The sequence below is a fragment of the Parasteatoda tepidariorum genome, chromosome 7 (genome assembly GCF_043381705.1).
Source record: "Parasteatoda tepidariorum isolate YZ-2023 chromosome 7, CAS_Ptep_4.0, whole genome shotgun sequence".
Classification (NCBI taxonomy): Eukaryota; Metazoa; Arthropoda; class Arachnida; order Araneae; family Theridiidae; genus Parasteatoda; species Parasteatoda tepidariorum.
In genome coordinates, this window is record NC_092210.1 from 45766403 (window position 1) to 45778965 (window position 12563).

The 12563-nt window shown below is 29.2% G+C and overlaps 1 protein-coding gene across 1 annotated transcript in view; it reads right to left on the minus strand.

Moving 5' to 3' along the window:
• The window catches only part of LOC107451260 (QRFP-like peptide receptor), an 87362-nt gene that overhangs the window by 13072 nt on the left and 61727 nt on the right, over positions 1-12563 (minus strand). The window contains exons 4-5 of the mRNA XM_016067306.3: positions 11685-11806; positions 9040-9163 (exon numbers count right to left, since the gene is read on the minus strand). Of these exons, the coding sequence (XP_015922792.1) occupies positions 9040-9163; positions 11685-11806 (246 nt within the window). The remainder of the gene's footprint in view (positions 1-9039; positions 9164-11684; positions 11807-12563) is intronic.

A 12563-nucleotide genomic window follows, 5' to 3' on the forward strand; every position in this document is an offset into this window, starting at 1 on the left:
GGAAGCAAAATAAACTTTGAAGAACAGCTTTGTGGTTTAGGAGTTCAATTTTATTATGAATTCAAAATAAAATAATGAATTTAGTTGAAATATATATTAATAAATAAAAAGTTACATTTAATAGGAAAAGTTAGTAGAAGCATGGTGACTAATTATATCTTGAAAATTAATGTTGAAGTTAGATCGTTTTTTTTAATATAATTCATGATAAAAACAATTTTTGTTTCTCATATCACACATTAAAAGATGTAATTTATATAAACGCATTTTATAGAAATATTTAAATTCGTATTTTAGTTAATAATAATTTCTTTAAAATTAATATTATGTTGTTCTTCTGTAAATAATAAAAACTCTCAGTCAGTTTTCGTTTATTTATTTTGCGCAGGAGATTCCAAAAAATGTAATATCTATAAACTACTTTTTTAAAAATTTGCTATTAATTATTGTTAACAATAAATGATAAACTTTACATTTTAAAAATTAACAAGTGTTCTTTTTACCAATCAAAATGAAAATGAGATACTAATTACTGAAGAGACTTCTGATTAGAATAAAAAAATACGTTGTGTACGAGATTTTTTTTACAATATTTATATAGAACAAAACAACTTAATTTTAAGATTGATGATATGTAACATGGTGAAAAATAATATTTAAGTTAAAAGTTAATAACCATTTGTAACTTAAAAAATGATAGACCAGTATATATTTGAAACTTATTATCTGTTAAGTCTTGGATCTATTTTACTAATGTTGAATGAGCAAAATAAAAAACGTGAACAACGCAATACTACTGGCATGCTTCTTCTAGTGACTGAAACTTTTGCTTCTCTGCTTCTCAACACTTTAATTTGATGTAAAGTTACTTATTTGCTTTCTACAAAACCCTTTCCAGTTCTAATCAGTATGTATTGTTAAACCCTGTGCATCTAAATAAAACTTTTTGTATAATTACCAGCATTTTTAGAGATAAGATAAACTAAGATTTTTCAAAGCGCATGTAGTTACATTTTGTATTTCCTTTCTCGCTGTGTTCTAGCTTTGTTAATTTATTTATAATCTTTTTTTCTATTGTTTACTGATAATATATATTTTCATGCGTATTAGAATTAATTTATAGGCTAATTGGGTTTATTGCAAAAACATTTCGTTTATGAAACAAGTGCATTTTTAGTAACATATTCGTGCTAATTCTTTCAAGCCATTATTAATTTTAGTTTTTTGCTTTCAGTTTTTGCCCGATAATTACAGTTCTGTTCCTAAAAATGTATTTAGTTTATTTCAACACTAATTATGATTGCAACTATGCAACAATGCTTTTACTCTGTATAAGAATATTATAAAAAAATAGAAATATCGATTTTAAAATAATTTGTGTGATATGAGTGTTTAAAGTAAAAAACATGCATTTGGAAACTAGGTGCCATTTAAAAAATATAGTGGACAGTCTTATCAGATACGTTTCTTCAAAAATTAAGCTTAATATAATGAAAACGTAGCAATTTGCTAAATAACAGTAGTGCTGACTTTTAAAAGTCAATAAATAATGAGTCTCTCCCCTGATTGCTAATTTTTATCTCTAACTATAGGAGAAATATACAGAAACATATTGAGTTTACAATTATTTAAATGATCATCCTCACAGATGTAAAACTATTTTCTTGTGAATAACGATAAACTGCTTACTTTCTCTGAAAAGCTACTCCTTGAATTTAAATATTTTTTGATACTTTGTTTGAAAGTTTCACGCCTCTGAATTGGGTTTGAAATGAGAAGGATAAAATTAAATAGCTTAAATCCATTACATACGTTGCGCTAAAATATTAATTTTTTCGACGGCTAACAAATAAAACAGACTTCAGAAAAAAGATTTAATAATCCTGGTTAAAGCTGAAATATTAGTTTTTAAAGTAATTCACTCTCTTTCAAACGCTCTACAAGTAAAGCTAGAACTTTAAAATCAAGGTAAATAACAGAAAACGTAAATCATCATTATTTTGAAAAACTGAGCTCCTACTATGTGTATGATTTAAAAGGCTATGCTACTAGACTTCTAGAATTCCAGAAAAATCATTTTTCTTCTTCCCTACTTAAAAGGAACCCTGATACTCTAAAAGAATATGTCGAATATTTTATGAGAAGAAAATACACAAGAACTTGAATTTGTAACTTTTGCAAAGCTTCTGAAAGTTTACTGCGTGCACCCAGGAAACTTTAAAAATGAATGGAAGAGTTACCTAAATCATTCCACTTTTCCAATTTAAATTTTTATCAGTCGCAAATCATTGATAATTACATTTAAAATTTTAAAAATAAAGTACAGTTTTTGTGCTACTTATATATTTCGTTTGGTAATAATATTTGTGTAATAAGTGCTGAAAATAAATTGTTTTCGCAACTTCTGCAAATGGTGCGATTTAGGAACCCGTTTTCAAAATTTGTACCATCTGCTATCCAAATAGTACCAGCCATAAAAATAATGAGTAATTATGATTACATAAATAATTAGACAGTGTGTAGCAAAACGAGTTGTTTAATAGCATAATAAGTATTACATTTTCGAGATGTTACAAGTGTAGTTACTTTTAAATAATTCCTTAGAACGTTAATGGTTCGTGCTGCTACGTACTACGAAGTTAAAGCATGGATTTAAAAAACGCTGCTTGTTAAAACTATCTCTTATTTGAGCCAAAAATCAAGTATATAATTCTTAGGTCTTAAGAAATGGAAGAAACTGGTTTGATTGAAGCTATTAAAATAAAAGGCTTTAATCGAGCAGATTGATCTATTAAATCACAATGAAAACCAAGAATTACCATATCGCTACTTGATTAAGAAAAAGTTTCATATTTTAGACGTTTTTCATCACGTATTTCTTCCTGCCAAAAAGAAAAATAGTTTAAATCAAAAGGTTTTTAAGACTCATTGAATTTAATGAAATAGTTTAATTTCTTTCTAACTGATTCACGCATAGATTGAGGTTTTCTTCTGTTGAAAAAGTAATTTTAATTAAAAATTGACTGAAAAGAATAGTTGTATTACTTATTATAGACCTCTCTTATTAATAAATTATATACTTCACTCAGGAGAACTAGTTATCGGGAGAAAATTTTTTCAAAAATTGTTCTAAGCCACTTTTAAACAGTTTGGAGAAGTACAGCTTTAATGACTTGAAAATCAACCTATTCAGTAGTTGAAGTTGATATGTAAATCCTAAATCGTTCCGGCACAATTTAGGACTGCACACAAGGCACAGTTTTTAAAACGTTAACAAAGTGTTATTCCAAAACTCTTAAAACAGTTATCCAGCAGAGAAAGAAGCAGACGATAACAGAATAAGTTGCTTCACAACTGTATAATACATTTAATAATCTATACAATACTTTAGTTCTGCTTGATCCTTACTCAGATTGCTGAAAAATTTCATAGAAAATTTGCAAAACCAATGAACTTAAATCAAAACTTAACACAAATATCCAGCGACTTGATTTTTCTGCTTGGAAATACATTCTGCTGGGAAAAAGCAGAATGTTTGAGCGATTTTTAAGATGCGGGACTGAAATTGCTCTTTTCACCCACAGTCCAAATTTTAGGACACTAGCTTAAATGGCTCTAGAGCGGAACATACACACAAAAACAAACTCATTATTTTATTATCATAAAGATTTGAAATTACAACATTGAAAATTTTACCTTTAATAGTATATTTTTAGCTATAAACAATCTTCTGGTGTTTTCTTTATTTATTATTTTTTGTTTCTGTTTCCCGCTTTGATTACTTTTTTTTTATTTTTAAAAAATGCACTTTTTTTTAAAAAAAAAAAGATATTAAAATATATATGCTACTGTAGCTACTCGAACACATAATCGAAAAATAAAATTTTATATTCATCTTAGTTTAAAAAAACTGCAGGAGATGTTGTTCAGTCATGTATGTACCTTAAAAAAAACTCAATCGGAAAAAAATTATAATTTGCTTCATCACTCAAGAAAAAATGATTTTTAATGGCCTTAATAGTTGCATAATAAATTACTTTTTTTAAAACCTTGACGTATTTAATTATTTTGAAGAAATTTTATTTCCGAATTTTACAATCTTTTTTCTGCTAGAGTGGTCTACGCTTTAAAACATTGCACTTTTCAAGTCATTTTATAAATGTTTCTATGATTCAGGATAAAAATAGCAATTAGGTAAAAAATGTATAAAAATTTAATCGCTTTTATGGAGAGGAAAAAAATAACTGCCAATACTGTTCACACATCTTTTTTTATATTCATTTGAAATGTATAAATAAATTGTCCTGAAGATTTCCTAACTGGTGAAAAAAATATTTTTTTTTCTGTGCATGCACAAATGTTTCATTTTTTGTTTTTATTAAGTTATTTTCCATTGAATAAGAGATACAGATCAGCCGGTACCATCTCGTCTGAAAAGCAAGAGTAGTTAGTACTCAATGCTGACGACACGCCCCACATCATACCGTTTGTCACAAAATCATGATCACAAACTGGGTTCTTGATGAAAAAATACCAAAATAAACTATTTGCATCGAATGTAAGAAAGAATGGATTGTTTCGAAAATGGAATGCTCGCCATCAATTTAAAATCATTCTGAATTTTAAACAAGGCTTAAATGTCTTATTCTAAAAATTATTAATTTCATAATTCAATACATTTGAAAACGAAGAAATGCATTCAAATTTCTTTCCTAAAGAACCCTATTTTTTGTCGAAAACCTAAAGATAAGTTAAAGTATCATTAAGCAAAAGACAGAAGTAAAACTTTCAGAATCTTTGAAAAATCTTTTTTGAGGAGGATATTGTTTGATCCGTAACTGATAAAAACAAAATAAAGTTCTACTTTAGGTGAAAGGAAGCGATGAAAAAAAAAAACTTCTTTCTCGTTAATGCGACATAGATAAAATGTATGTAAGATTATTCTGGGCATATATCTTACAACAAACATCAAGAAAATGATTGATCCTGAAAGAAATTAGCTGTCGTGTCCCAAACTTATAATCTCTATGTAATATGAACTATGCAAAATAAATTGTCTTCTCAAGAAATAAATTTCCCTTGGGAGATTTTTTTGTTCTCTGTAGTGATTTATTCTGTTTTGTACTCTTTACAAGGCCCTGTTTTATAAAAAACATATAACTTAATAAATCTTAAGTATTATCTTAAGTTATAGTGAAAAGGAATTTTCCTAGATTGTAGTGCAAATGTCATGCATTGGAATTTTGTGTATAAAAACATTTTACATATTCCATATTTGAGAAGATTTATAAGAGCATCATATAGGAGATCACTTTTTTTTTCCATTTCATCTTTATTATTGATTGATTCTTTAAAAAAAATATGCTTCTTAATAAATCTGCCGCATATGTATACATTTTATGTATTAGTTTAAATCTAATAACTGCTTTTTAATGCCAAATAAAGAAAAGTAACTATTGAATTTAAATTTTGCGTGACAGAATAACGAACAATAAATGTGCTTTTATCTGTTTAACCCATTTGCAGTTCTACAAAAATTGATTTCTTTTTTAACTTTTAGATTTATTGATATTAATTATATGCAAGGATAGGTGCATCTAAAGTGATTAATTTTAAGTAATTAATTATATTTTTATAGCTAGTTGCAGAAGGAGGAGCTAAGGTTGAAAAACACAAATTTTGTTTCCGTGATAATTACTTATCTCATCCACAGAGTATTGAAAAACATCTAGCTTGTTTCTACTATTATACATTTAAAATATTTTATGCACTCTCAGAAATAAATATCTCACTTTTGATTGTTCAGCAATCTTTGAGCTGTATTTCGTTAATTTTGAGAATTGTTTCGTCACGTAATCACGAGATTCGTGACAATATCAATTCTACGAGTTTTTCTTCTTTTTTTTTTAAACAAGTGGAATGACAGAAAAATTCTTTAATTTTCACAAAATTCGTTATCTAGAGGAAGTTACAAAGAAATTACTGAGAGAATATACCAGGAAATGCATCCGTCAAAAACGAAGAAAGTTTCGGGAAATTTGAGCATACATTTTTTTTTGCAGTGTAGGCAAAAATTTAGCATATAAATAAATTTAATAATTTAATTTCTGAAAGTTTATTTGTCTTTTCCTCAAAACTTACTTATACTCGAAATCTAATTTCATGTGCATGTTATAAGTATGTATAAATAATATTCATGTTGGTTCATTTTGCATTTAATGAACCACAAGCAAGTAATTTTATTTTAAAACTTAAATCTTAATAAACCATAATCATTTTTATGAAAAAATACATATTCTCTTTTTATAAATCTAGGTAAAAAGCCATTTTGTTTTTTATGTAGATTTTTTTCGGTGCATGATTCTCTATCTGGATATAATGTATTTATGAAACTGTGGATCCTGCTTTACAAACACTGGCGAAGAAGGTCACAATAATATTTCTCCCTATACAAAACATCTGCAAGAAGACCAGCAGGAATCTCATTGTATTTAATGAAATTGTTAAACAGTGGCATGGGCATATAAATATATGACTATACTTAACACTAAAGCCCTTGGTATGGGAACATTCGATAGAGGAAACATTATCAATTAGCTGTAATGAATTTTTGAATTTGCCTTAGGCATGTATTGAAAATGATTTACTTATAAATCGTTACTGAAATCATAAGTCTCAACACAGCTCAAAATTTGGTTTGCAAAAATCTATACAACTCATAATGTGTTTTTAAAGAAAATTGAAACAGCTCGAAATGCGTGTTTAAGAAAGTGGATGTGGCTCAAAATGTATGCTTACGAAAATGTATAAAGTCAAAAAAATGAGTTTACAAAAGCCGACACAGCTAAAACTGATTGTATTACAAATTTATTTGGATCCATTAGTTTATTTTTGAAGTTTTTTTTTCTAAAACATGCATTTAAAACTGCTTCTTCTTTCCTTAACAGCATTTCAAGATGTGTCCATTTTCTTAAACACGTATCTTGAGATGTGTCCATTTTCTCAAATACACATTTTGAACTGTGAAAAGACTGAAAATCTCATCAATAAAATGTTTCCCGCTGTTTTAGGGAAATTATTTTTGATGATAATTATAATGATAAAAATAAAAAGTTCAAATCCGCCTATTTTCATCGCACTATTTGAAAAGTTTCGCAAGCAATTTTAATTTTCTTGAATATTATAAGGTTATTGATGTATATAATTAGTCTAATGGGTTACGATCTTTTCTCTTTTTGAGTATTTAGGGTATTTTGAGAATGATGGTTTTTCGTTATGATTATGTAACATTTTTATTGGTCCATAGAAAATATAATGTAAGGTTACATATGGAATGGAAAATTGGTCAAACGACCTCTAAGAGTTTGCTCTTCTTTCAAAATTTACAATGACTGTTTGTCATAAATCTGGTTGAATTTGACTAATGCAACGAATAAATTCCTTCTAAAAAAAGGAATATTTTTAGGCTTGTTGATATAAAACATTGACATAAACAATAAAAGGAAGCAAAATTTGATAATGGATTTGAAAAAAGATCTATTAAACTTGAAAAAAATTACGTGTAAACTGAAACTAAAGAACATACAGTACAATAAGAAACAATAAATTAGAAGTAGTTTTACTAGTTAACACGATATCACGATAACATCACATCCTAAAGCATTTCAAATTGGAAACGGCTCTTATCTCTCTAGACTGTTTTATATTTTTAAAATTCGATATAAATATATAACATTTATTTCTGACAACTTCTAATACTTCCCCCCACTTAATTTTTTCATTCATTTATTGAGTTTTTGTTACTTTTTTACATCGTTAAACGTAAGTTTTTAAAATTAGAATCTCGAGAGAGAAAAAAAATACAGCACTGGAAATAATTGTCATTAATTAAAGCAAAAAAACTGAATTAAAGTAACTGAACAAGCATCCTAAATTGCAGTAACTTTCCAATAAATTGTAATTTAATTAAGTATTTTTCAATTATTCATCAATTAATTATTCAATTATTTATTTAATTAGATAAATAATTTAATTTTTTATTTGATTTAGTATTTTTTGATTATGCATTAATTAAATTATGAATTGATGAAATTAATTCATTGAATTTAGTTATATTAAAAAATTAATTTACTTTAATGATGAATTTAATTAAATTAATGAAAATGACTGCACGTTAAATTCCAACTCTGTTGTTGCAATTTAGTGGTCAGTATGGCTTTGTTTGGACTGTATGGTTTTGTTTTTGAACGATATGTTTATAAGTTGATTATTCTTGAACAAATAATTGAAACTAAATTTATTTGTTCCATCGTACATCTTGTACATTTTTTAAAGTTTTACAGTTTTCAACATCAAGTTTTTAATAATCATTGTAATAAAGTTACGAATTGAATATCCGAAACAACAGCTGCGGTACTTAAGATTTCTAATTATATAGATAGGTATATTTAATAGTCTCTTGAACTCTTATACTCTTATACTAGTAATAAAAGATGTATGGCAATTGCTTAAAGTAACAAGTAAGAAAACTTTTCTGAAGAAACATATAAAATTGCAATAACTGTTGTACGGATTATAGTTTCGAAAAAAATACTTGTGTTATGTTCGCACACAAAAATGTTCCTTTTAGCACACCAAATTTCACCTCTGAAATTGCAATTTACTACGTGTTTGACAGTTGATAATTATCAAACTATTTAGTGAGCCCATTTTGCATCCTGTACATTTTTTGTACATCATATTTTTTAGTTTTTAAGTTACTAGTTTTCTTTTTTTTTTGCAACAAAGCAAAATTTACACAAATCTGGAAAATTATATATTATGAAACCATATTTCTTTGTTAACTTTATAAAAGTTATTACCAAAAAGCTTCGGTAAAAATTACCGAGCCTTATAGTGTTCCCATAGAGCCAAAAACGCAATTAGTTTTGCCTTATCCTGTTAGCTTAAAATATGCTTTTTTCCAGTGCTACGTATTGTTGAACACCCAAAACAGTGATATGGTAAAATATCTTATAAAGGTAAATAAATAGTGCTCACTTGTGCAAATATAATTGGTACAGCAGTAACGAACGAGAGAATCCATATAACTATGATCAGACGTCGTGCCTGACGCATTGTGCATTGGTATCTGGACTTTACAGGATGCATAATGGCATAATATCTGAAAAGGTAACAGAAACTTCCTAAAAAAATATTTGTAAACAAATTATTTGAATATTTACTTTATGCTGGATTGCATACCTCTATTACGGTTTAAATATATTTTTTGTGTAACACAATGTATGCGAAAACATAACTTGTGCCTAAAATTCTAACTAATGTATGATCTGAAATAATCCGTGATTACCACAATAAATAGTAGTTACTTTGCTGTTGTTGTTTCATATCATATACAACAGCTAGAATAGTTCTAGTTTGTTACAAACTTACATAAAGTTCTGAATCATTAAAAGAACTTGGGTTAAGAACTTTGGTTTGGTTTTTAAGATTTTCTGAAATTGAATATCATTTATAATAATTTGTTGGATAAATATTCATCTTTTATGGTTAACATGCACTATTTTAAAAAGATTTAATTAGGTAAGACAGAGGTAAAAAGAAGTGGGAAATAATTGTATACAATATTTTGTAATTATTTCTTTAATGAAAATATGACCATTCAATATAAATTGTGCAGGTAATAAAATTGATGAAAATTAAAAGAAAAATCTCAACTATGAAAATTAGGACACTTGATTTAAAGTTCAGAATCATCCAACAAACTGACATGAGTCATGAAAACTTCTTTTTTACTAAACTCCAATTCTGTTTTCTTCTTTAAAAATGTTATAAAGCATGGATTAATTCGAACAACGATATAAGAAAATTTATCTTAGGAATACTTTTGCTTTTATTTCTACTGTGTCACAACAAACTTTAACAGGAGGTAGGGAACATCACAGGGATTCAGATCAGATCTGCAATACTGCAGTTCTTTGAACTGTCAGGACTCGCAGAGGAGTATGGAAATGTTACGTTATAAATTTTACGTTCTATAATTAGGCAACATTATACAAACAGCGTGCTGGTAGATATGAAAATGATGTACGGATTGAAAGAGGGAAATGCACGAGCAGCAGATAGATTTTATCGTGGAAACTGCTCACAAAGAAATGCAACGGACACCCAGATGTTTATTAATTTGTATCAAATTTGTTTGAATATTGATCATTACGTAATGGCGGGTCGCAAGTGACTAGAACTCCCAGCATGGAACAAAATGTGTTCGATACCGTTCAAAGTAATCCGATTACCAGCTGGCGAGCGTTTGCAGTTGCTGTAGGAGGATCTCGAAATAATGTTCATCTTGCTTCGCAGCGTGAAGTATTACTCTTATACCATCTTCAATCCCTGATCCCCACAGATCATTCTGCTTGTGCGTTTTGCACAGTGGTATCTTGGCCAATGTTGCCAAAGCGTACCTTTCCCGTCCTTAGTACGTTTTATTTACGGAAGAGGCGTACTTCGCGCGATATGGTGTGCTCAATCATCACATTGCGCATTTATGGGCGTGATCTGATGTCGTCGGCGTCTTCTTAATTGGATCTTACTTGCTGCCATTACCTCTAACGTCAGCAAATTATCTAAACATTTTGCAATTGTTTAATCTTTTGCCATCTCCCCATTATGGCTGATGTGTTTTTGAACATTTGAACCAGGTGTTTGGTCACTGTAGGATTGGACATGGTCACCCGGTTTTCCTGGTCACCAAGATCTCGTGATTGAAGCAGCATGCATTTCTTTCTTTGATGTGCACTGAAAAATGGCTGTGTACGTAACACCTGTGGATTTCGAAATGGATCTGGTTGTAAGAATCATCTGTGCTGCTGAGGATATCCAACAAAATTCTGGTGTATTTGAGCGAGTCCGCCAAACCATGGTCCAATGGTGTAACTCATACATCGCTTGCAATGCTGGAAACGTTAAACTTTTTGTGATACTGTCACATATCAACTACCACAGCACTTGTAATATCTTTGACAAATAAATATTTCAGATCATCTCTGTCTTGTGTCTGTATAATCTACCTGCCATACCACTTTCCCATGACGTTTCCGACCATGGGTTGCTACACAATTCTTAATACATGTGATGACCTCTACCTCCCTTTAAAGTTTGTTCCAATAATCCAATTGTCCCAAAATCAATTATGCACCCTATACGCGTTGATAAATCGAGCATGACTTTCTTCAGTAATAATGAACTTTTGTATGCTCTTTATTGTTGGCCTCTAAAATAAAAGCTCTTTTTCTGGACTTCATTATTGTAAAACCAACTTTTATAGCGGTGTTTCAAGCATTTCTTTTTTGTTTTGCAGTCTATCGTAGCATAAGTAATTTTCAAAACAATATAAAATTAATATACAATTGCGGTTGTGTAAAAAAAAAGGAACCGTTCTCAGGGTTAAGCATTGACACTGAGAAATGTTATTGTTCATAGAACCATCTCCATTTCCATACTTAGATCATGTTTTTTAGCTTTATTCACCATCTAATCAATACTGTTTTGTATTTTTTGCACTTTTTATTATATTAAGTAGATTATTGACTATTCTCTGTTGTTTACTGTAATTCGTAGCTAAATTTGTACAAAGTTTATTCTTAACTTAAATAATTTATATTTACAATAAAAAATTGACCCACCTTTCGACACTCATAGATGTGAGAGTGAGAACGGAGCAAATTGCAGAGACGTTTTGCACGTAGTGGACAAATTTGCAACCAAATTCACCGAGTGCCCAAGAGTAAGAAAATAGTTGTCCAAACTGAAATATATGTAAAAAAAGCATTTTTATTTTAAGTTATGGCTTTTATAACAAGTTTATATAAGTTCGCTCTTAAGCTAAAGTAATTTGTGATCATTGATTAGCTTCTATACTTATCGTTAATAGCTTAATATGAATTACTTTTTTTATAGTTAGAGAATGTTGTTGTTCTCAATGCCACTTGCCATATATCAGTAAGCCTGCTCAGAGAAACCAGGAGACTTTAAGGCAGAGGATGCGTTTCTTGTTTTTCAGTGGTGCCATCTATGGTCAAGAATAGGATTTCAGCCACATACACAGCCTGTTTAAAGAGTGGGACCATTCATACTTCTAGTAATTCATCCACAGATCGCAATTTGGACCTGAACCAGAGAGCGATCAATCACCAATTCAGTACCCTCTGATGTATGATTTGTTATGGGAACATGAAGGACTTTGTGATCCTACAGATTTAATGTACAGACTTCCTCATTAACTACACAGGGTGTCTTCGGCTTTCAGGGATAAAACTCACAACCTATTGGACACGGGCCCAACGCTTTACTAACCAGGCTGTCCCAGTCTCATACTTAGGAAATGAAAGAAGAAAGGATCGATAGAAGAAAGGAAGCGATTCAGTCAGTGATTGGTTTAATGAAGGGGTGAATGAATGAATCAGAACTTTCGTGAATCAATGGATGAGTATCTTCGTTAACAGCCGAATAAATTCAGTAGAGAGCTACGTAATGAGTTAATAAAAAAATCATGTAATAGGTGC